Here is a 25,693-nt window from a genome sequence, read left to right on the forward strand (position 1 = left end):
TTCTCAAATGGCTGTTTGGGGGATAGAGTTCCCTGTATTACTTTTCTGTAATTTTGTATGTTTCCAAATTACATTAAAAGGATATAAAGGACGACCACGTGAACACATTACTAGGGTCCCTTAGGATCTTGGAAAGGGCCCACAAATGCGAGGGGACCTGAAGCATAAGTTTCATTAACCTCACTGCCTCTAACTGCAGCAAATATTATTCTACCCAGTATTGTCTGAAAGGCCAATGTAGCAAAAGACATTTTTCCTATAATATAGTCCTTGCCTTAGTTATGCCTGATTTCTGAGGTCTTTGTGGCCTCCCTATCTCTGCTGAGTCCCAGTGTGGTAGAATAAATATGTTCTGAACATGGTTCAAGGTCAAGGAGCAGCAGTCTGCACCCTAAGGCCCACATCACCTAAGGCTCTCTGGGCTGTGCCTTTGCTGGGCCCACGTAGCTCTGTGCATATTTGCTAAGCCTGGCTTGGTACTAATGGCCCATGTTTTGCTTCAGGCTCAGGGCAGACTACCCTGGTGTTCACTGACTACACTCCTTTCTCCACACCCCACTTATGGCCAGCTTGTGTTTCATTTGCTTCATGCCCAGGACTTGGAGTTCCACCTGGAAGACAGAAATCAGAAGTGAGCAAGAAGCCTTCTAATTTTTTCTTAAAATCTCCAACCTTCACTCCCTTTTTGGTACGCTCAGCTCAGCCCCTTCCTTCTCCTTTCTACAGATCTGTGTGCCTGCGGAGTACAATCTCACCTGTCTTCTCAAGAGGACAGCTCTAAGGCAGAAGGCAGCAGTTTAATTCAGGAGACTGTTAGCAAGTCCATTTGCCTGCACATTTAACCCACTCCAATCTAGATTTTTATTATAAACACAGCTTACACTTTGATCACTTTCTGTATCTCAGTTGATTCCAAACTCAGGCAGGAAAGAAACGTTTTATTTATTGGGTCCTCACAAAATCCAACACAAAATCACCTTCCAGAGTGATGACAGCAGATAAGAAAAGAAGCAGAGTCATTTGAAATACATTTTAGGAAACAGAATTGACAGAACTCAGTGCTGGATTAGATACACGTGGTTTTAGGGGTATCCCTAAAACCAGCTCGTGTTCAGGGATTCACTAAAAGGACTCATGGGACTCATGATATAGTTCTTCTCACGCTAAGATTATTACAATTACAATGATGTTGTAAGGATACACAGTTGGATCAAAGGAAAAAGAACACAGGTGGAATATGGAAGGATCCATGTGCAGGCTTCCTTATACATGCTCCCTCTCATGAGGGGTCACACACAGCTAGCTCCCCCTTCCTCCAGCAATGAAAATGCAGAAACATGTATGCAATGTTTCTGCCCAGGGAAGCCCATTAGAGACTCAGCACCTAAGGTTCTTATTGGGGGCTGGTCACATAGGCACCTCTGCCCAGCATATATCAAAGTTCCAATCTCCCAGAAGGAAAGCAGGCTGTGGTTAGCATGAACCATACTGTTTGTACTGTTTAGGCACAGTGAGTCACCCTTATTGCTCAGGGAAATTTTTATATCAGTGTAGGAAACGTTTACCAACCGAGTTCCCAGATGCCAGCTAAGGGCCAACCTTGCCAGCAGAGCTTTTTAAGGACAGTAGTCTCAGGTCAGATGTGTTAACTGTTCTGCATAGGAAGAATGAAGAAAAGGGAGATCTCAAGTATGGCATTTAGGTTTCTACCTTAAGCATGTGAATAGACAGTGTTGTCACTTATGGAGATGGAGAAGGCAAAGGAAGAACAGGTTTATGGGACAAATTTAGTATTTCAATTTTGAACATATAAAATTGGAGACACCTGTGTATGAGACAGCAGGTTAAACTGTGCTGTTGTAATTGTAAACAACCTTAAAATTTCAGTGGCTTAACACCACAAAAGTTTATTTCTCACATTAGTTACATGTCTTTTATGGCTTGACAGACGTTGGTGAGTTGGGGGTGCTGATGGAGGCTCCACCATCTAGAAAGTCAACTGTGACAGAAAAAGACACAACTGATGAGGTCTCATATCTGCCCTTCTATGCTTCAGTCTGGGAGTGACAGCCTCAACTGCCTATAGGTGGGGCTGGGAAATGTGGGCTAGTAGACGGGATGTTTGATGAACACCACTGTTTCTGTCATAATATCCAGGTGGGAATATTACGTAGGAATCCACACACATGCATGTTGTTCAGACTTTCATTTTCAAGTTGTAAGCAGATAGGTGGTATATAAAGCCACCATCACTTTCTCATGATCATAATCCCAATGGCCGAATACAGGCAATGTTATCACCCTTTTCTGGTTTGAAGGAGTAGGAAATCCAGATTAACTGATACTCTTCAAGACTCCCTGTAGTGAAACTAGCAACATACAAAGGTTTTCACTAGCTCACAAGATGGACTTTGGCTTAGGACTGAAGGCAGTTTTTGAACCTCTCTGAAGGAAACGTTTGGTCTCAGAAAAGCTCGCCTAGAAACAGCTTGCTGCTAAGAGCAGAGCAGGGGGCTCACAAAGGTGGGAAGGGCCATCTGAAACTATTTATAGACAAAGATATTGAGGGGCAAGATCATAGAGGGAAAGCTGTTTTGGGTGACTGGGAACAAAACTCCTGCCAGGGCTACCACTAGGTGTCACTAGTAGGAAAGGGAAGCCTGAAAGAACAAATGGAAGGAACTGACACAAAAATTGGTTCCAAGGAGAGATGTAGAAACTGCCCCCAAATGTCCTCAGGTAGAACTTTGTGGAAGTGTTGCTCACACTGGCTGGAACTGTTCTACTGCCAAGAAAAGAAAGAAAGGGGTTGGGGGGAAGGAAGGGGAGAGGGAGGGAGAGAGGGATAAAGGAAGGAAGGAAGGAAAGGAGGGAGGGAGGAAAGGAAAGAAAAGGAAAATGACAGTAGGAATCATGAATTTTATTCTGAACTGTAATGACTTTCAAATGGACTTTATGGGTTCCTGCTGTTAACTCACATGCCTGTGCCAGCTAGGCTAGGCACACACCCAATTGTGCATGTGAATCTCAGAAGTGGAGAGGGGTAGTTTACTCTGCCTCCCACGACAGCTTTCTAAGCATTTCATGTGACCAACCACGTTAATACTTTAGGTAGAGATAAAAGAAAGTGTTGCATTTCTCTCTCATTCTTCTTGGGTACCTAAGAGTGCTTATCTACTGAGGTCTCCAATTGATTCAAAATCATATTTAAAGGTCAGTGGATCTAAGATGTGTCTTATTTTAATGCCCGAATTATGCCAAAGAAAAAAAGAAGTACTTTTCATTAAAAATGGCAAACTTATTTAGTCCTTCAATGACACAAGCCGAGGATTGCTAACACGCTCCACGTGCCAATAAAATAATTTGGGACAGCTAAGAGATAATGTAAATTATAATAAATCCAAACATATTTTATTATCACTTTGGTAAAGCGATTCAACAAAACTAGATGGTTAATTTGTACTTGGCTCATTGAAACAAATGGTCAAAAACCGAAATTATCCCATAAAATATGACTGTCACCCTGAAACTATACTGAAAGGAATAGAAATAGCACTGGAGACAAATCCATTATTCTGAGCTTCTCAATCTTTTACATGTTTTGGCTCATAGAAAAAAATGGCATTTGTATGGCATACTGGGGTAAATGAATAAGGCTCTGGGGCTTCAGCTGCCCCTGGCCCGTTAGGCCTCTCAAGGACCTGAGATCAGTATGTCAGCATATTAAATATAGATTGTGGGTTTCAACCTTAAGGTCACACTGGAATCACTTGGGAGGTTAGAAAAAATATGTCGATTCCCCCACCTCCCATGACCCGTGGAGATTTCATTGGTTTGGGCATCACGAGTCCCAGGTGACTAAAGTGGGACCAAAGTTAAGAACCACTGCATTAGGAGATAGCCAAGGAAACTTAAAAAACCTACGAGACTCATCTAGCTTCCAACTTTGAACACAAGTATGAGGTGTGTGGGTTTTGTTTTGTTTTGGTTTTGTTTTTTTCTCAGAGAAGTATAAAGAGAAAAAACAAAGTTGCAAAGTTCAAAAACTGAAAGTGAAACCCATCTCCCCCAAGTAACCACTCTTAATTTTTTTTAAAGCTTATGTATATATCTACATATCTGTATCTCGAGAAATAATTTTTATTTACACCAAAGAAAGCACATTCCAATGTGCTCTTGAGTATGTGGCTACAAAGTAATTCACATGTCTACACTGTATTTTATTTAACCACTTCCCTGTTGATGCCCAGTTGAGCTACTGTCACTCTTTCCTTGCAATAAACATCTTTATAAATAGATTATATGCATCGTGACGAACTTTGGTAAATATTTTTATAAGCTAAATTCCTATAAGACCCCTGAGTGAGTTTAAAGTCTGGATAAACGTGGTGAGCTCAACAAACATTTAAAAATAAACTGATGGCACCTACGTTTGTCAAACACGATTAAGACTGTCAGTTCGGAGGTCCCGGCGGAGCGCGGGTGGTTGGCGGCCGCTGTCAGATGGGGTCGTCGGCCAGCTGAACCCCAGATGCCGTCCCGGGGGCGGGGTCACGCGCGCTCGGGTCACGTGGGCAGCTTCGTCCCGCCCCGCGGAGCTCCACGCGGTGGCCGGAGCCCTGGCTGGCTCAGTAGCCTCACGCGGGGGCGCTGCAGCCGGGTCTCGCGGAGGTGGAGCAGGTGACTTGAGGCAGGTAAGTTCTGTTCTGGCCGCGGGGTTGGGCGGCCGGACGCCGGGCGGGGCTCACGAGGCTGGCTGCTTCCGGCCGGACGGCGGGCCCGGGCTCGGGCTTCCGGCGGCGGCGGCGGCGAGTTGGAGCAGGCGAGGGCGGGTGTTGTGTGGCCTTTGCTCCCGGCCCTTCTGAGCACTGCAGCTCTGCCGGCCTCGATGCCGCGTTCCTTAACCGTTAACCCCCAGCGCAGGCTTCCGCCCGTGCACTGCGGGGTCACCGCGCTTGTTCACCGTCGAGTCTGAGCCGCACCCTGGACCTGCCGCCTCCGTGGGCCTTTTTTAACAAGCTTTCCTGGCATTTGTGCTCTCTCACTCGTGAAAACTGCTCCAGGGTTTCTGCAGCCCCAGCCGTCCTAGTTATCCGTCTCCTGAAGTCTGCAGGCGGAACGATCAGCCACATCTGGACAGCCACGCTCGGGCTGTCTCTGCGGTTTTTCAGCGCCGGTCGGTCTGAGAACTGCAGGCCGTATTTACTCAAACGTTAAACACAGCTTGAAGTCCTCGCTCAAAAGCTGTCAGAGCTTGCAGCCCTTAGAAATGGCCGCGACCGTGATCGCAGCGTTTCCCACGCTCCGGCCCTACTCTAGACACTTGACTATGGAGAGGCATTTATCCCTCACCACCGCCCTACGTGCAGGGGTTTCTTATAGCCGCTCACCTGCAGCGCAGTGAAATTAGGCGACTTCTTCCAAGTCACGCAGAGCCGGGATTTGAACCCAGGTGAGCGCACCTGGTGCTCAAAGATCTCTAATATCACAGACGACAGTAGGTCCAGGGTGGCTGCGCAACTTGACTAAATTATTAGGGAAGTATTCTGTTTTAAACATTTGTTGACACGACTCTTGCACATTGGCGTTCCTAAATTTAAAAAAAATTCAGGACCATCATCTTCGGATATATATATGGTGTATACACACACATATCTTTACTAAAAGGTTTTGTACCTTCAAGATAGTTTACCCGCAGGCCACCTATTTTTATAAATCCGTGGATGCTACTTAGATAAAATGTTAAGATTTATATATCAGTGTGCGCAAAGTTTAGATTCATAATATCTCGGTTTGAATCTTCACTGCTATTTTGTGAGTTTGGGCAAGCTTTTGTTAAAGAAGGTCCTTTACCCTTAGTTTCCTCATCTGGAAGATAGGCATTTTTCTGAGAATTAATGAATTCATCTATGCAAAGAGTCCAAGCACTTGGCACTCACTGAAGGATAGCTAGTTTTATCTGTTATTATTCTGCCATCCAAAGCAGTATAAAACTAAGGCATTTCTCTTCTCTGAACCTAAAAGCAAGGGTGTCACCCTGGAGCTATGCATTCTGATAACGTGTAGGCCAAGTCTCCAGACTCGGTAAAAGCAACTTTGTGCTTTTGTGCTCAAAAAGAATAACAAATTCCTTTAATTTCATGTTTCTTTTGTCCCACTGCCTTCTAGAAACTTAAGTTATGCTTTTTAAAAATTCAACCTGAATAGATTCCCTATGCTGGAAAGGTATCTAATAGAGACAGAGGATCCATTTAGCTAATTTGTAATTTTATGTGGTGTTAGCACCTTTAGAAACCTAATTTTAGGCACAGGCCAAAAAATATTTCTTGAAGAGAACTGTGGAATAAAATGGCTCAACATTTCAGAAGGCAGTTTTCTTAATCTGGCTCCCATACTGGGTAAGCCGCTTAATTTTTCACTTTCTTTTTATTCTGTTAAGATTCTACTATCTTAGGGACTTCCCTGGTGGTGCAGTGGTTAAGAATCCGCCTGCCAATGTAGGGGACATGGGTTCAAGCCCTGGTCCAGGAACATCCCACATGCTGCGGAGCAACTAAGCCCGTGTGCCACAACTACTGAGCCTGCGCTCTAGAGCCTGCGAGCCACAACTACTGAGCCCGCGCATCACAGCTAGTGGAGCCTGTGTGCCTAGAGCCCGTGCTCCACACGAGAAGCCACAGCAATGAGAAGCCCACACACCGCAACAAAGAGTAGCCCCTGCTTGCCGCAACTAGAGAAAGCCCGCACACAGCAACAAAGACCCAACACAGCCATAAATAAATAAATAAATTTATTTATAAAAAATAAAAAAAAGATTCTACTATCTTAAAGTTGACTCAAAACAGAGGAAATGTGTGGGAGCATATGAATAGTGCATCAGAGTAACAGTAATTAAGGTGAACACACTGACTCGATGTATGAATGGACTGTGATATTCACAATATTTAAGAATAATATGGGTGTTAATTATAAACAGTCACCAGATATCATAAATAAATAGAACCACCTATGATGCTTAGAGGGAACAATTATTTGAAGGATGAGATAATACTTTCCTAAGCAAAATTAATCATATTTCTCTGAAATCTTTATCGTTTAGCCCCAGCTTTCTCTGCTCATTTATCAGCCCCTGCAAAGTTGCCTACCGTTTTCCTCAGTTGGGGGAACACCCTGCAAAGACTTTATGTTCTAAGAGACTTAAACGAGGAAGGATAATGTTTGGTTCTCATATATTTAGGAGTTGGGTAGAACTTAATTAACTTCTGATGCTACTCCACATCTCATGTGTTTTGTTACTGGCTTGATACTAGTATTTCTTTTCCAGTTTTTGCCTGGAAAAAAAAAAGTAAGAGAACTATTCATTTATTTCCTCCTGTAGTGGCAAGTCTTGAAATAAGCTGTACAAAACTTTCAAATAGTCCATTCATGACCTATGTACAGGCACATTCTCTGAGGATAGAAAGTACCATTTTATCCCTTTTCTTGGATTTTGGATCATTTGCTACATAAATATAAAGTAGGATACAAATATTGAAAAAAAGTAATTTTAAATATAAGACTAAATGTAATATATTGACATTTAAGAAAATTTGTGTTTATTATCCCCTTGCTTTTCTTTGTAAGTTTTCCCTATATACATTTATCCATGAATAATATATTTAGTTTTGCCCCTTTTCCCATTTGATAAAAATGGAAGCATACTCTGAATTCTTAAAATTTTTTTCATTTGAAGTTACGTTTTTGAAATTAATCCAGCTTGACGTAGCCATACATTTTTCACTGCTAAACAGCATTGCATTGAACGAGTATAAAAATTATCCATTCTACTGTTGATGGATTTTGAGTTGTTTCCTGTCTTTTGCTGTTATAACCATTCTTGTGCATGTCTCCTGGTGTACCTGTGCACACTTCTCTGGAATACAGCTGCAGTGGGATTACTGGGTCATGAATATGTTCAGCTTTGCTAGGTAACGCCAGACTGTCGCAGCTCTAATTTATGTCATCACTATATCAGTTGCTCCATATGCTCACCAATACTTGTTATACGTTTTTGCCAGTCTGTTGGTAGAAAATAGTATCCTATTTTGACTTTGCTTTACATTTCTTTTGCATTTTCCTACTAATGAGGTTGAGCATCTTTACGTGTGATTATTAGCCATTCAAATTTCCTCATCTGTGAAGTATTTTTTCACGTCTTTTGCCTATTTTTGTAATGGCTATTTGGCATTTTCTTACTTGTTTATAGGAGTTCTTCATATATTCTGAATCTTAGTCCTTTGTCAGTTATATGTGTTTCATAGTCCATATTTTTCTTGTTCTTTAGCCAATTTCCCCCTCTTCTCTTTTCAGTTCATCTGTCTGTTCCCATTTTTCTTATCATTGTTGCCCCTCTGTCTGTTCTGTCACAAAATGTGATAAAGGCTGCACATCCAACGGTGTGGAGTAAATGTTACCACCTGAGTAATTTGTGTACTTTGAGTGCCTGCCAAAGTCAAGTAAAACCAGGTAACCAATTAGAGATGTTGTAATCCAGCCTCTGGTCAGCCATGGCTAACCCAGAAAATCTAAATGTTGGATGTACTTCAAGAATTGTATTAGACCTTATTCCCTATTGATACTCCCACTCCAAGTGATTCTGTTGAATTCTGTAATTTGAAAACTCCCAAATTTATATCTTTACTGATTCTCAATGCTAGTCTCATATATCTGACTTTCGACTTGATATCTCCCTGGATGTCTTTTAAGTACCTCAAACTCACTATGTGCAAAATGTAACTAGTTCCTGATTCTTCCCTTCCTGCAAAATATCATTCCTTTCTCAGTCTTCCCAATCACATTCACAAACCATGTAGTTGCACAAACCTAAAACCTGGGAGCTATCCTTTATTTCTGTTCTGTTGCTCCTTCACTGTAGTTCATGAGCCCAGCCTCTTGTGCCTCACTCAATTTTCTTAGTGGGGAGAGGAAGGAGCTTTGAATTCAATGTATAAAGGAAAGCATTACACAAATCAGGTTTAGGAAATAACAGAGATGTCAAATTTGTACACTGAAGTTTGCATTGTTAACCCTTGCTCCAATTATTAGGAGATAAAGGAAAAAGCACAACCCTTTGAGTGGCCTCAATTTTTGTCTTGTGATTTTTATTGCATTACATGCAAAGATTCAAAATATACTCTTGCCTAGGGGAGAAAGCTCTTTGTCAATCCTAAGATACACGGTTCTTTACACTTTTTGAAAGTTCTGGACCACCACAATCTCTCTCCTGAGATAGGGAGAAAAAGCAGGAATGTTTCCAGAAACTTTGGGATAGCAACCCTAATGAAAAGAGGATAGGAATAATAGGACAGATTTCGAATTAGAAGTGGAGAAAGAACAAATATAGAAATTCTTGGCAAAACAGGATATATAGTTTTATTCAGAAACTATCACAGGAAAAAAACTTAAATACCCTCATATGGGAGGCCCTTGGGAAAATCCTCTACATGGGGCCTTAAATGCCTGACAATGATATATCTTGATGTTTCTTTCTTATGGAATTAACAGACTATGGCTATGTTCTTAAAGTACACAGAAGTCTCTTTGAAAGGGTTGCTTTCAAAGAAATAGGCTGAATATCTGTGCTAAGAAAAAATTATATTTAGAATACCTACAACTTCTCTAAAATTTATATACTTCTATAAATTAATTGAGGAGAAAGTCATCTTTTTGAATGCCCAAATAAGACAGAAGTAAGTAATGACATTTTCTGTGTGAGTTAAGAAAATGGAAGACATCCATTCACACTTACCCCCTTCCACTAGAACACAGTTACTTGGTGGATCTATAAGAGCTGGCTGCCCACTCCAGGCAAAACCAAGTGAGCCACGTCAACCAAGGGGTCCAAGACTATTCAGACTATTGAAAACTCCTACCTTCAGCAGAAGCTGAAAACAACATGGATAATACGCAGATGTTGTTTACCACTGAATTTGAGAGGGAATAAAAGGATAGTGATACTTTAGTGTCTGTATCTTCAATATCTGTTCTGAAATATCTAATGCAATGAAGTGAATCAAGTACTAGTCCAGCCTCAAAGTAGGCAGTCCTCCCTAATTTTGGCAAGTTTTAAGAGCTGTAGCTGACAATCATGACTAACTATAATCCAGTATTTATTTTTTATTTTATATAGCTACAAAAAAGTACCTCCATCAGTCTCAGAGAAATAAGTCTTCTCTTATGATATGATTATCTCTGTGAGTCAAGTGTAGTGGAACTAGTGAAGACCACCTGTAATTTTTTTTCTTTCTTTTTTTGTTTGTGGTTTGTTGTTGTTCAACTAGCATGGATCCTGATGGCTCTGAGCAAGATCCTGAAACGAAGAAATATTCTTCTGTCTGTGTTGGCAGAGAAGAAGATATTAAAAAATCTGAAAGAATGACAGCTGTTGTCCATGATAGAGAAGTGGTCATTTTCTACCACAGAGGAGAATATCATGCTATGGATATTCGCTGTTACCGTAAGATTTTATTTTTCATTTGTAAACCTTGTATTTGTTTACTATCCACGAAACTTCAAAATTTCATTTTTTTTTTTAGTGACTAGATGTAATATTCAATTCCTTTGCAGACTCAGGAGGACCTTTACATTTAGGAGAAATAGAGGTATGTAAGATTAAATCTATTCTCAACAAACTCAGATGTTTCCTATTTATATTCTTACTATATTTACAGTCTCTATTCAAAAATAATTTATATTTGGGTTTGAACTACACATATATATATATATATATATATATATATTTTTTTTTTTTTTTGCGGTACGTGGGCCTCTCACTGTTGTGGCCTCTCCTGTTGCGGAGCACAGGCTCCGGACGCGCAGGCTCAGCGGCCATGGCTCACGGGCCCAGCCGCTCCGTGGATGTGGGATCCTCTTGGACCGGGGCACGAACCCGTGTCCCCTGCATCAGCAGGCGGACTCTCAACCACTGCACCACCAGGGAAGCCCTTGAACTATATTTTAATGCTTTGAGTACAATTACCAATATTCTAGGAATTCACAACACTACAATGTAAAGAAAACCATTTTATAGGTAAATATGAAAAATATGCCTGTCTTCTGACCTAGCAAATATACTCCGAGAGATCTACCCTGCATATTATTGCACAAATGTTTAAGTATATATACACTTACCTATATATATACTAAAGTATATATATGTATATACTATATATATATATACTTTAGTATATGTATATATACTAAAGTATACACACACACACACGCACACACACACACACACACACACACACACATATAGGAGAGGTTCAGTGTAGCGAAAAGTTGAAGGAAATCTAAATGTTTTAACAATAGGAAACAGTTTAAATTATGAATAGCCATGCTATGGAATAGTATACAACCATTAAATTAATGAGGCATGGGTTGTCAACAATATATTTTTTTTTTTTTTTTTTTTAACATCTTTATTGGGGTATAATTGCTTTACAATGGTGTGTTAGTTTCTGCTTTATAACAAAGTGAATCAGTCATACATAAACATATGTTCCCATATGTCTTCCCTGTTGCGTCTCCCTCCCTCCCACCCTCCCCATCCCACCCCTCCAGGCTGTCACAAAGCACCGAGCCAATATCCCTGTGCCATGCGGCTGCTTCCCACTAGCTATCTACCTTACTGCGTTTGTTAGTGTGTATATGCCCATGACTCTCTCTCGCCCTGTCACAGCTCACCCTTCCCCTTCCCCATAACCTCAAGTCCGTTCTCTAAGAGGTCTGCGTCTTTATTCCTGCTTTACCCCTAGGTTCTTCATGACATTTTTTTCTTAAATTCCATATATATGTGTTAGCATACGGTATTTGTCTTTTTCTTTCTGACTTACTTCACTCTGTATGACAGACTCTAGGTCTATCCACCTCATTACAAATAGCTCAATTTCGTTTCTTTTTATGGCTGAGTAATATTCCATTGTATATATGTGCCACATCTTCTTTATCCATTCATCCGATGACGGGCACTTAGGTTGTTTCCATCTCCGGGCTATTGTAAATAGAGCTGCAATGAACATTTTGGTACATGACTCTTTTTGAATTTTGGTTTTCTCAGGGTATATGCCCAGTAGTGGGATTGCTGGGTCATATGGTAGTTCTATTTGTAGTTTTTTAAGGAACCTCCATACTGTTCTCCATAGTGGCTGAACCAATTCACATTCCCACCAGCAGTGCAAGAGTGTTCCCTTTTGTCCACACCCTCTCCAGCATTTATTGTTTCTAGATTTTTTGATGATGGCCATTCTGACTGGTGTGAGATGATATCTCATTGTAGTTTTGATTTGCATTTCTCTAATGATTAAAGATGTTGAGCATTCTTTCATGTGTTTGTTGGCAGTCTGTATATCTTCTTTGGAGAAATGTCTATTTAGGTCTTCTGCCCATTTTTGGATTGGGTTGTTTGTTTTCTTGTTATTGAGCTGCATGAGCTGCTTGTAAATTTTGGAGATTAATCCTTTGTCGGTTGCTTCATTTGCAAATATTTTCTCCCATTCTGAGGGTTGTCTTTTGGTCTTGTTTACGGTTTCCTTTGCTGTGCAAAAGCTTTGAAGTTTCATTAGGTCCCATTTGTTTATTTTTGTTTTTATTTCCATTACTCTAGGAGGTGGGTCAGAAAGGATCTTACTTTGATTTATGTCATAGAGTGTTCTGCCTATGTTTTCCTCTAAGAGTTTGATAGTTTCTGGCCTTACATTTAGGTCTTTAATCCATTTTGAGCTTATTTTTGTGTATGGTGTTAGGGAGTGATCTAATCTCATACTTTTACATGTACCTGTCCAGTTTTCCCAGCACCACTTATTGAAGAGGGTGTCCTTTCTCCATTGTACATTACTGCCACCTTTATCAAAGATAAGGTGTCCATATGTGCATGGGTTTATCTCTGGGCTTTCTATCCTGTTCCATTGATCTATCTTTCTGTTTTTGTGCCAGTACCATACCGTCTTGATGACTGTAGCTTTGTAGTATAGTCTGAAGTCAGGGAGCCTGATTCCTCCAGTTCCTTCTTTCGTTCTCAAGATTGCTTTGGCTATTCGGGGTCTTTTGTGTTTCCATACAAATTGTGAAAGTTTTTGTTCTAGTTCTGTGAAAAATGCCAGTGGTAGTTTGATAGGGATTGCATTGAATCTATAGATTGCTTTGGGTAGTAGAGTCATTTTCACAATGTTGATTCTTCCAATCCAAGAACATGGTATATCTCTCCATCTATTTATATCATCTTTAATTTCTTTCATCAGTGTCTTATAATTTTCTGCATACAGGTCTTTTGTCTCCTTAGGTAGGTTTATTCCTAGATATTTTATTCTTTTTGTTGCAATGGTAAATGGGAGTGTTTTCTTGATTTCACTTTCAGATTTTTCATCATTAGTATATAGGAATGCCAGAGATTTCTGTGCATTAATTTTGTATCCTGCCACTTTACCAAATTCATTGATTAGCTCTAGTAGTTTTCTGGTAGCATCTTTAGGGTTCTCTATGTATAGGATCATGTCATCTGCAAACAGTGACAGCTTTACTTCTTCTTTTCCAATTTGGATTCCTTTTATTTCCTTTTCTTCTCTGATTGCTGTGGCTAAAACTTCCAAAACAATATTGAATAATAGTGGTGAGAGTGGGCAACCTTGTCTTGTTCCTGATCTTAGTGGAAATGCTTTCAGTTTTTCACCATTGAGGATGATGTTTGCTGTGGGCTTGTCATATATGGCCTTTATTATGTTGAGGAAAGTTCCCTCTATGCCTACTTTCTGCAGGGTTTTTATCATAAATGGGTGTTGAATTTTGTCAAAAGCTTTCTCTGCATCTATTGAGATGATCATATGGTTTTTCTCCTTCAATTTGTTAATATGGTTTATCACATTGATAGATTTGCGTATATTGAAGAATCCTTGCATTCCTGGAATAAACCCCACTTGATCATGGTGTATGATCCTTTTAATGTGCTGTTGGATTCTGTTTGCTAGTATTTTGTTGAGGATTTTTGCATCTATGTTCATCAGTGATATTGGCCTGTAGTTTTCTTTCTTTGTGACATCCTTGTCTGGTTTTGGTATCAAGGTGATGGTGGCCTCGTAGAAGGAGTTAGGGAGTGGTCCTCCCTCTGCTATATTTTGGAAGAGTTTGAGAAGGATAGGTGTTAGCTCTTCTCTAAATGTTTGATAGAATTCGCCTGTGAAGCCATCTGGTCCTGGGCTTTTCTTTGTTGGAAGATTTTTAATCACAGTTTCAATTTCAGTGCTTGTGATTGGTCTGTTCATATTTTCTATTTCTTCCTGATTCAGTCTTGGCAGGTTGTGCATTTCTAAGAATTTGTCCATTTCTTCCAGATTGTCCATTTTATTGGCATAGAGTTGCTTGTAGTAATCTCTCATGATCTCTTTTATCTCTGCAGTGTCAGTTGTTACCTCTCCTTTTTCATTTCTAATTCTATTGATTTGAGTCTTCTCCCTTTTTTTCTTGATGAGTCTGGCTAGTGGTTTATCTATTTTGTTTATCTTCTCAAAGAACCAGCTTTTAGTTTTATTGATCTTTGCTATTGTTTCCTTCATTTCTTTTTCATTTATTTCTGATCTGATTTTTATGATTTCTTTCCTTCTGCTAGCTTTGGGGTTTTTTTGTTCTTCTTTCTCTAATTGCTTGAGGTGCAAGGTTAGGTTGTTTATTCGAGATGTTTCCTGCTTCTTAAGGTGGGCTTGTATTGCTATAAACTTCCCCCTTAGAACTGCTTTTGCTGCATCCCACAGGTTTTGGGTCGTTGTGTCTCCATTGTCATTTGTTTCTAGGTATTTTTTGATTTCCTCTTTGATTTCTTCAGTGATCTCTTCATTATTAAGTAGTGTATTGTTTAGCCTCCATGTGTTTGTATTTTTTACAGATCTTTTCCTGTAATTGATATCTAGTCTCATGGCGTTGTGGTCAGAAAAGATACTTGATACAATTTCAATTTTCTTAAATTTACCAAGGCTTGATTTGTGACCTAAGATATGATCTATCCTGGAGAATGTTCCATGAGCACTTGAGAAAAATGTGTATTCTGTTGTTTTTGGATGGAGTGTCCTATAAATATCAATTAAGTCCATCTTGTTTAATGTATCATTTAAAGCTTGTGTTTCCTTATTTATTTTCATTTTGGATGATCTGTCCATGGGTGAAAGTGGGGTGTTTAAGTCCCCTACTATGAATGTGTTACTGTCGATTTCCCCTTTTATGGCTGTTAGTATTTGCCTTATGTATTGAGGTGCTCCTATGTTGGGTGCATAAATATTTACAATTGTTATATCTTCTTCTTGGATCGATCCCTTGATCATTATGTAGTGTCCTTCTTTGTCTCTTTTAATAGTCCTTATTTTAAAGTCTATTTTGTCTGATATGAGAATTGCTACTCCAGCTTTCTTTTGGCTTCCATTTGCATGGAATATCTTTTTCCATCCCCTTACTTTCAGTCTGTATGTGTCTCTAGGTCTGAAGTGGGTCTCTTGTAGACAGCATATATAAGGGTTTTGTTTTTGTATCCATTCAGCTAATCTGTGTCTTTTGGTGGGAGCATTTAGTCCATTTACATTTAAGGTAATTATCGATATGTATGTTCCTATTCCCATTTTCTAAATTGTTTTGGGTTCGTTATTATAGGTCTTTTCCTTCTCTTGTGTTTCTTGCCTAGAGAAGATCCTTTAGCATTTGTTGTAAAGCTGGTTTGGTGGTGCTGAACTCTCTCAGCTTTTGCTTGTCTGTAAAGGTTTTAATTTCTCCATCAAATCTGAATGAGATCCTTGCTGGGTAGAGTAGTCTTGGCTGCATGTTTTTCTCCTTCATCACTTTCAGTATGTCCTGCCACTCCCTTCTGGCTTGTAGGGTTTCTGCTGAGAGATCAGCTGTTAACCTTATGGGGATTCCCTTATGTGTTATTTGTTGTTTTTCCCTTGCTGCTTTTAATATGCTTTCTTTGTATTTAATTTTTGACAGTTTGATTAATATGTGTCTTGGCGTATTTCTCCTTGTATTTATCTTGTATGGGACTCTCTGTGCTTCCTGGACTTGATTAACTATTTCCTTTCCCATATTAGGGAAGTTTTCAACTATAATCTCTTCAAATATTTTCTCAGTCCCTTTCTTTTTCTCTTCTTCTTCTGGAACCCCTATAATTCGAATGTTGGTGCGTTTAATGTTGTCCCAGAGGTCTCTGAGACTGTCCTCAGTTCTTTTCATTCTTTTTTCTTTATTCTGCTCTGCAGTAGTTATTTCCACTATTTTATCTTCCAGGTCACTTATCCGTTCTTCTGCCTCAGTTATTCTGCTATTGATCCCATCTAGAGTACTTTTAATTTCATTTATTGTGTTGTTCATCATTGCTTGTTTCATCTTTAGTTCTTCTAGGTCCTTGTTAACTGATTCTTGCATTTTGTCCAATCTATTGTCCATTCTATCTCCAAGATTTCGGATCAACCTTACTATCATTATTCTGAATTCTCTTTCAGGTAGACTGCCTATTTCCTCTTCATTTGTTAGGTCTGGTGCATTTTTATCTTGCTCCTTTATCTGCTGTGTGTTTTTCTGTCTTCTCATTTTGCTTATCTTACTGTGTTTGGGGTCTCCTTTTTGCAGGCTGCAGGTTTGTGGTTCCTCCTGTTTTTGATGTCTGTCTCTAGTGGCTAAGGTTGGTTCAGTGGGTTGTGTAGGCTTCCTGGTGGAGGGGGCTAGTGCCTGTGTTGTGGTGGATGAGGCTGGATCTTGTCTCTCTAGTGGGCAGGTTCACGTCTGGTGGTGTGTTTGGGGGTGTCTGTGGCCTTATTATGATTTTAGGCAGCCTCTCTGCTAATGGGTGGGGTTGTGTTCCTGTTTTGCTAGTTGTTTGGCATAGGTTTTCCAGCACTGTGGCTTGCTGGTCGTTGAGTGAAGCTGGGTGCTGGTGTTAAGATGGAGGTCTCTGGGAGATTTTCGCCGTTTGATATTATGTGGAGCTGGGAGGTCTCTTGTTGATCAGTGTCCTGCAGTTGGCTGTCCTACTTCAGAGGCAGAGCCCTGCCTCCTGGCTGGAGCACCAAAAGCTTTTCATCCACAGGCTCAGGATAAAAGGGAGAAAAAGTAGAGGGAATTAGTAGAAGTATGAGGAAAGAAAGAAGGAAAGGAGGGTAGGAAGGAAGGAAGAAAGAAAGAAAGAAGCAAAGAAGGAAAGAAGGCAAGAAGGAAAGAAAGGAGGGAGGGAGGGAGGAAGGAAGGAAGGAGGGAAAGAAGGAAAAAAGACAGAAAGAAAGAAGATACAGTAAAAATAAAATACAGTATAATAAAGTTATTGAATTAAAAACTTCTTATTTAGAAAAAAAAAAAGGGACGGAAAGAACCTAGGACAAATGTTGGAAGCAAAGCTATACAGACAAAATCTTACACAGAAGCATACACATACACCCTCACTAAAAGAGGTAAATGGGGAAAAATCCTAAATCTTGCTGTCAGATACCACCTCCTCAATTTGGGATGATTCGTTGTCTAAAGGAGGGAAGGAAGGACGGAAAGAAAGAAAGAAAGAACGAAGGTAAAGTATAATAAGGTTATTAAAATTAATTATTAAGAAAAAAAATTAAAAAAAAAACATGGACGGATAGAACCCTAGGACAAATGGTGGAAGCAAGACTATACAGACAAGATCTCACACAGAAGCATACACATACACATTCACAAAAAGAGGAAAGGGGAAAAAATCATAGATCTTGCTCCTAAAGTCCACTTCCTTAATTTGGGATGATTGGTTGTCTATTCAGGTATTCCACAGATGCAGGGTACATCAAGTTGATTGTGGAGCTTTAATCCGCTGTTTCTGAGGCTGCTGGGAGGGATTTCCCTTTCTCTTCTTTGTTCTCACAGCTCCCAGGGCTAAGCTTTGGATTTGGCCCTGCCACTGCGTGTAGATCGCTGGAGGGCGTCTGTTTTTTGCTCAGACAGGATAGGGTTAAAAGAGCCGCTGATTGGGGGCTCTGGCGCACTCAGGCCGGCGGGGACGGAGGGGCACAGAGTGCGGGGCGGGCCTGCGGTGGCAAAGGCCGGCGTGACTTTGCACCAGCCTGAGGCGCGCTGTGCGCTCTCCCGGGGAAGTTGTCCCTGGATCCCGGGAACCCGGCAGTGGCGGGTTGCACAGGCTCCGCGGAAGAGGGGTGTGGAGAGTGACCTGTGCTCGCACACAGGCCCCTTGGTGGCAGCAGCAGCAGCCTTAACGTCTCCCGCCCGCCTCTGGGGTCCGCGCTTTTAGCCGCGGCTTGCGCCCGTCTCTGGAGTCCGCGCCCTCAGCCGCGGCTCGCGCCCGTCTCTGGATTCCGCGCTTTCAGCCGCGGCTCGCGCCCGTCTCTGGTTTCCGCGCTTTCAGCCGCGGCTCGCGCCCGTCTCTGGTTTCCGCGCTTTCAGCCGCGGCTCGCGCCCGTCTCTGGATTCCGCGCTTTCAGCCGCGGCTCGCGCCCGTCTCTGGATTCCGCGCTTTCAGCCGCGGCTCGCGCCCGTCTCTGGGGTTCGCGCTTTTAGTCGCGGCTCGCGCCCGTCTCTGGAGTTCCTTTAAGCAGCGTTCTTAAACCCCTCTCCTCACGCCCCAGGAAACAAAGAGGGAAGGAAAAGTCTCCTGCCTCTTCTGCTGGTGCAGGCTTTTCCCCGGACTCCCTCCCGGCTAGCTGTGGTGCACTAACCCCTTCAGGCTATGTTCAAGCCGCCAACCCCAGTCCTCTCCCTGCGCTCCGGCCTCAGCTCTCAGCCCCGCCCGCCCCGGCGGGTGAGCAGACAAGCCTCTCGGGCTGGTGAGTGCCGGTCGGCACCGATCCTCTGTGCGGGAATCTCCCCGCTTTGCCCTCCGCACCCGTTGCTGTGCACTCCGCAGCTTCGAAGCTCCCCCCTCCGCCTCCCGCAGTCTCCGCCCGCGAAGGGGCTTCCTAGAGTGTGGAAACTTTTCCTCCTTCACAGCTCCCTCCCACTGGTGCAGGTGCCGTCCCTATTCTTTTGTCTCTGTTTTTTCTTTTGCCCTACCCAGGTACGTGGGGAGTTTCTTGCCTTTTGGGAGGTCTGAGGTCTTCTGCCAGCCTTCAGTAGGTGTTCTGTAGGAGTTGTTCCACGTGTAGATGTATTTCTGGTGTATCTGTCGGGAGGAAGGTGATCTCCGCGTCTTACTCTTCCGCCATCTTCCGCCTTCCTCTCCCAACAATATATTTTTGAGTGAAAAAGGCAAGTTGTAGAATAATAGGTCTAATGAGATCCCATTTTTTAAAAATAAAAAATAACATTCACTTTTTACTTTATACACTTCTACATAGTTTGAATTTTTCCAATGTGTATATATTACTTTTATGATTTAATAAAGGTATAAAAATATACATTTTAAGAAAGAAGTAACACTGTGAAGGCTTAACTGAGGAATGGGGGCAATGTCTTACTTCCTTGCATTCTCAAACCAGCTGCCTAATTTCCTGTTTTCTACTTCATGAAACTTCTCTCTCTCCCCTTCTCCCTCTCCCCTCACTATCTCTCTCTCTCTGACTGGTACAAAGTACATGCTTAAATTTAGTGTTCCACTCTCTCTACACTTCATATCTACCTAGTTCCACACCTGTCCTCATGTTAAAACATGTGAGTTTAAATTATGAATGAATTTATGAATTATGAAACTGTTGTTTGCTGACGGTTCTGTCAGGGGAGGGTGGTACAAAACAGCATTTCTGCACTTCTGGTGTAGAGATAAAATGTAAGCATCTGGATGATAGCGTGGAAGAATTTCCCTCAGTTTCAGACCATAATGAGAGCTGAAAGACTACTCAAAGTGTGGTCCATAGACCATCAACACTGGTGACACCTGGGAGTGTCTTAAAAATGCAGAATATTGTGCCCTGCTCTTGGACTATGGAACTTAAACAAGAGCTGCCTTTAAACAAGATCCAGGTGATTCCCATGCTTTTTAAAATTTTAGAAGCACTGCTTTAAGACAGTTAAAAGTTGGGAATTAACTACTTTGGATCATAAATTGCTCTTCAGTTAACATATGCACTTATGCCTTTAGTAACCTCTCTTGAAATTATATCTGAAGCTTACCATTCTTCCACCAGCTAGTGAAAATTCGTTTGGAAGCACTTGAAGCCCTTTCCCTATTTCTGTCAAGAAAGTGACATTAATATCTAACAGATAACAACACACTGCAGTCACATGGTGTAGTTGCCTGAGCTAGTTATCTTCTGATAGAGCTCTAACAAACTGGGTTTCTTATCAGCTGCAAAAGGAACTTGATGACTGCTAAGATTAGATTCTGCCTTATGCTGAATAATTTGTAAATGGCAGGGAAAAAGAGAAGCCTGTTTTTTAACCTGGTGCTTCTGCAACAGATTCTGTTCTGAGCCTGAGGTTTCTTGTCAACATTGGAAATGTCATATTATAAAATCAATTATTTCTTTCCCCAGGAATTTGATGGACGACCATGTATAGTTTGCCCCTGGCATAAATACAAAATTACTTTGGCCACAGGAGAAGGACTGTATCAGTCTATAAACCCTAAAGATCCATCAGCAAAGCCCAAGTGGTGCTCCAAAGGAATAAAGCAAAGGATTCACACGGTGACAGTGGACAATGGGAATATTTATGTGACTCTTTCTAACGAGCCTTTTAGGTGTGACTCTGATTTTTATGCCACTGGAATCTTCAAAGTAATTCAGAGTTCTTCCTGATAAAATTTTATGGCAATGAAAAATGTTGTATATGTTTTGAAAGTATTTTTAGAATAACCTTGCTTCAATACCAAAGATGATTAACTTTTTCCAAAATAGGCACATTTATTATCTTTAACAATCATATAAATGAAAGGTTCAAAGCACATGTACTTAGTGTGATGTAAGGATCATCATCAGGATGTATAGAATACATTTTAGCCAATCTTCTGGATTGATTGGAACCTGAAGGTTATAGGTTTAGAATAAGCGTTTTAAGAAGGATGAAAATAATTTAGAATAACCAAAGTGAAGAAAGGTTAAAAAAATTAGATCTACTAAGAAAAACTTAGGGGAAAATCCCTACTTGATATAGCAGACTTTATCATGGTAAAATTTTAATGTATACAAAGTAAACAGAATAATAAACCTCCACCACCCACCTTCAACAATTACCAGCATTCTTCCATTCTTGTTTCATTGATGCATGTATTCACCACCTCCCCTACTGATCGTTATAATTTTTTTTAGGTAAAATTTAAACACACTGAAATACTTAAATCTTAACTGTTCAGTTTTTCCAAATATATAGCAGACCATTTACACTTAAAAAATACCTCCCAAAATGGGATCAGTTTACATGCTGAATTTAAAAACAAGAACCTTAATTTGCCTGACATCAAAACCAAGTAAACTTTGGCTCCGTTTCTCTCCAGTCAAGGCAGACAGTTTCAAAGTAAGGAAGATACAGCTGCTCCCCAGCCATAAGAGATGTGAAAGTTTCAGCGAACCAAAGTACTTTGAATGCTTATATGAAATTTTCAAATAAAGTTTTTTTAATTTTATTTTTATAGAACTTTGTGCATGTATGTACAACTAAGTGTTTCATGTAAATGTTATAGAGAGAAGAGATATAGGGTGTTGTTTCTCAGAGTCCTCTGAGTTCATAGGCAGGGTTGATACTAAGTTGGTTCACCCTGCTTTTTCTATGCCAGTTATTTATGGCCAACGCTGTTCTGGTTGCGTCGTGCCCACACTGTACTATAAAACCCTGGGTACTGATCATCTAAAACTCAGCAGCACATAGTAGAATGTAAGAGTAGGTGGGACCAGAAGGAACTAGGATGCACAGATTATCAATTCGGAGTGAGAAAAGCTGTTTGTCAAAATTGGAACTTAGTTTCAAACCACAGTAATCTTCTTAGTGACATAGAACTGAATTAAGGCTTAATATTCTAAGGGGCCCACCTGGGTCCTTTCCCTTGGTTATTATTAAAATAAGTGAATAAAGTATGTATCATTAAGGCTGTGCTTACAGAGCCCTTTGCTACATATTATTACATTTTTTTTCTGATGTATTGCTACATGCTACCCATATTCCAACACTTGCTATTCATTAGACGACTAATGAGCCAGGGCTGGGCTTTTTATAAATACTATTTTTGGCAGCAGCTACTCATCAGGTACAGGAAATGTGCCATCTCTGGGATGGGTACATCCCAGCCTATTATATCAGGTGCTAATCCTCCAGTGACTTAACATGTGTCCAGATTTTAAAATGCATGGCGGAAACCAAAGTACCTCCTGCAGGCAAAACCAGGACCCTGGTTTGCAGGGCCAATCACAAGCATTTTTTCTCAGGATCCAGTGGCAACAATGAGTCATATGGACTTGGCTTCTGGTTCTTAATTTGTTCCTCTAGATGTGGAAATTAAAAATGTCATGTCATGTCCTGCTCTCATATACAGACCTCATCAGATTTGTAAACAATATTTTGTTTTATAAATTTACATCTATGAATTACAAGTTCTTCATAACTTTACAGATGAGTTTTAAAATAACTGATAATAGGCAGACTGAAACTATACAGCCTGTAGATAGAAAATATATATATCCTTTTATTATCTCTGAAAAAGATATGTAGCATTTTAACAGGGAGGGTTTTTTCCCCTCCCAGATAAGTAATTGGAGAGATACTCTAAATGAGTCTCTAATAAAAACATAAACATATTATAAACATGCCCATATTATAAACCATAGCATAGCGTCTAACCCACCAATTTTCTGGTTCATTAAAAAATATCCATAGTCATATATACTACATCGATTATTTTATTTTCTCCACCATATAAATACTTGAGAATGACATTTTAGCAGTAGTCCCCCCGACCGTTTTTATTTTTTCAAAGCAGAGCAGTTAGAATATGAAAACTAGTTTCCTAATTTTGTCAGATGCAATGTCATTAGATAACTCTTAAGCTCTGTTCAGTGATATTTAAGTTCAGATTTGCTCATTCATTCATTTCAGTTGATGGGTCAAACACAGAATGTAAAACCTGGATCTTATTCCTCAACTTATTAGCAGGAAGTCTGGGGCGATCTGAAATATTCTCCAGCTTCTCCGGTAATGACCTGTAAGGTTTTGCTTTGATTTCACCTTCAGGAAACAGAGGCTCAGAAAGCACAGGCTCAGAAAAGGCTTTTCTAAGATTTTCACTCTCCCCTCTGTTTTGCCTTATGGATTCTTCTTCTTGGAAAATTGTCATTACCTTCTCCAGCACAGCATTAACACAGACTGTCTAATAATAATAAAAAATTTTAAGTAAGGTTTCTTTTTAAGCTACTAAACTTACAGATAAAAATCCAATAAAACATTTAACATAAAGTCATCAATCAGTATATTCTAAGAAAGAAGCACTTTTGGGACTTCCCTGGTGGTCCAGAGGTTAAGACTCTGTGCTCCCAATGCAGGGGACCCAGGTTCCATCCCTGGTCAAGGAGGTAGATCCCGCATGCTGCAACTAAAGATCCCACGTGCTGCAACGAAGATCCTGCATGCTGCAACTAAAACCTGGCGCACTCAAATAAATATTTTTTAAAACATCTAAGCGCTTTCTTCCAGGTACCCCTGGCACATGATAAACATGAGGAGATTGATTCCTTATTATAAATACACCATAATCTAGAAAGAAAATTAAAACATAGTATGCTTTAATAAAGACATGCTTTATATTTTCCCCAATTCATTAGATGTTTTACATCTTTATTCTCTGATTTAATTAAATGAAACTTTTCTGAAACATTTTCTGAGAGATGGAATTTGTCCTCAAACATGTTAATATCTCAAAGTAGGTTTTTTGTTTTTACATTTTCCCCCCTAGACTTTGCTTATACCAATTGTATGCAATTGGAAGGGCATAAACATTTTGGCAAGAATTTAGTAAGTTAATGGATCAGTGATTTATAAGCAAACTTGTGATCCATTTTCCCTCAAAAAATGCCATTCAGTACTTAGTGTGTCAAAACAAAGCACACAGAGAAAAATAACTTCAAAAATTGAGAATCACTAAGAGCTGTATCTGTTAAACCTATAAGTTTACTGATGAAGATGATGATGCCAAGTATTTAAGGCAAGCAACAAGAATAATAAAATGTATAAAATATGAAAACACCTAAACTAGCTTATTTTACCAAAGAGATGCCTCCCAGGTGACATAATAGGCTATAAATGCTTAGAAGGTTTTTCTGAAGAGGGTAACAGAGAAAGGATTCAGGGCCTTGGCTTGGATAGCCTTTTTTTTCCTGACCTCCTTCCTCCTCTTTTCTTGCCTGTCTCCCACTATAGAATGGGCGGACACCAGATGCTTTCCTTCACTTCGCTGTGTTACTGTATGGCAATGTGACCCTGTTCTGGCCAACTAAAAAAAATGTCTGCTGTGGAGGAAGATAGGATTTTTGGAAGAGTTCTTCCTCCTTTTATATAAAAAAGACTCTGTCTTTTGCCTCTACTATCTCCTCCCTCTTGCTTTGGACACTGATATGGATATAAGGCCTGAGCATGAGGCAACAAACCTAAGGACCAAAAACAACAAACAGGATAGCCAAAGAGAAAGATGGAAGGGCCCTGGGTTCATGATGACATTGTAGATCCACTGTACAAACCCGGGAACTGCCTAACTCCAGACTTCTAATTAAGAGAGAGATTTAAATGTCTGTATTGATTAAGGTATTCTCAGGTATTTTTTGTTACTTGTATCTGAGTATACCCAAATCTAGAGCTATAAACCTTGAGGTCCATCACTTCCAGATGCAAACAGCTTTAGCCATTTATCACAAATATGATCATTTTCTATGTATGCCATGCTGTGAAAAAAGGTTGGGAAGCCCTATCCTATTTGATACATTTCTTCTTCCCTCACTTACAACATTTTATCTGTGCCCATTCTAACCAATTCTGTCCAAGTCTCAGAAAATGAAGGGTCTTGACCAAGGTCAGCATCTCTCTATCTTTGCTTTTAACCTATACTCTACCATTTTGTCTATCAATTATTCCCTGCTTCTTCAACCTCTCATTCTTGACTAGCTCCTCCCCTGCAACCTGTAACATGCTGAAGTATCTTCTATCCTAAAATTTAAAAATTAAAAATCACTCTGGCTCTGTGTCCCTCTTGACTGCTACACACACTCTTTTCTTCATCACACCAGGGCCGACATTCATGATTTCCATTTTATCATCTCTTCACTCTTCCTGCTTATTTCTGTCTTCCTTATCCCATCACACCACTGAAATAGTTCTCAAGATGGTTAATTCCAACATCTTTACTACTAGATCTAATGGACACTTTTCAGATCTGCACTTTACTTGACTTTTTCTGCTTGTATGTGACACTTAACCACTCACAACTTCCTAAGTCTCTACTTCCTTGCCAGTGTTTCTCCTGATTCACTTCCTACTTTTGTCTAATTATTGGTCCTTTGTCTCCTTCATGGATTTCTTCTTAGCTCACCTTAAATGTAAGCTGTTCTTCACATTTCTGTCGACTTTCTACTCTTTTCACTTGGCATGGTTCCACTCACAGGGCACTAACTTCCAAAATATATGTTATTTGCCTTCAAAAGCGTAATTCTAGCCCTGACCTTTCCTACATCTTGGATGCATATATGACCAATTATCAGAGGTCACCAAAAAATGGTTTCTGTTACCTACTTAGAAAGTT

At 40.3% G+C, this 25,693-nt stretch overlaps 3 protein-coding genes across 4 annotated transcripts in view; 1 reads left to right on the forward strand and 2 right to left on the reverse strand.

Annotated features, from left to right (window-relative positions):
- Window positions 1–25,693, reverse strand: part of SKIC3 (SKI3 subunit of superkiller complex) — a 181,963-nt gene that overhangs the window by 153,535 nt on the left and 2,735 nt on the right. The window contains exon 1 of one of the 2 annotated variants that reach the window (XM_070045163.1): window positions 4,431–4,689. The exons of the other annotated variant lie outside the window; for it this stretch is intronic. The gene's annotated coding sequence lies outside the window, so the exon portion shown is untranslated. Of the gene's footprint in view, window positions 1–4,430; window positions 4,690–25,693 lie in introns of those variants that run through there. 2 annotated transcript variants of the gene reach the window in all.
- Window positions 4,571–22,884, forward strand: RFESD (Rieske Fe-S domain containing). Its single transcript, XM_030848077.2, has 4 exons — window positions 4,571–4,694; window positions 10,320–10,495; window positions 10,606–10,640; window positions 20,454–22,884. Exons 2-4 carry the CDS (start codon window positions 10,321–10,323, stop codon window positions 20,715–20,717), a joined length of 474 nt encoding a protein of 157 aa, XP_030703937.1. The 5' UTR covers window positions 4,571–4,694; window position 10,320; the 3' UTR covers window positions 20,718–22,884.
- Window positions 22,126–25,693, reverse strand: part of SPATA9 (spermatogenesis associated 9) — a 29,892-nt gene continuing 26,324 nt past the window's right edge. The window contains 1 exon segment of the mRNA XM_060296027.1: window positions 22,126–23,275. Within this exon segment, the coding sequence (XP_060152010.1) occupies window positions 22,988–23,275 (288 nt within the window). The 3' untranslated portion in view covers window positions 22,126–22,987.

Source organism: Globicephala melas, chromosome 3 (assembly GCF_963455315.2).
Source record: "Globicephala melas chromosome 3, mGloMel1.2, whole genome shotgun sequence".
Lineage (NCBI taxonomy): Eukaryota > Metazoa > Chordata > Mammalia > Artiodactyla > Delphinidae > Globicephala > Globicephala melas.

Coding starts and splice junctions, on each gene's coding strand:
- RFESD (XM_030848077.2), top strand. CDS start 10,321: ATGGATCCTGATGGCTCTGAGCAAGATCCTGAAACGAAGAAATATTCT. Junction 10,496..10,605: donor TATGGATATTCGCTGTTACC/GTAAGATTTTAT, acceptor ATTCCTTTGCAG/ACTCAGGAGGACCTTTACAT. Junction 10,641..20,453: donor TACATTTAGGAGAAATAGAG/GTATGTAAGATT, acceptor TTCTTTCCCCAG/GAATTTGATGGACGACCATG.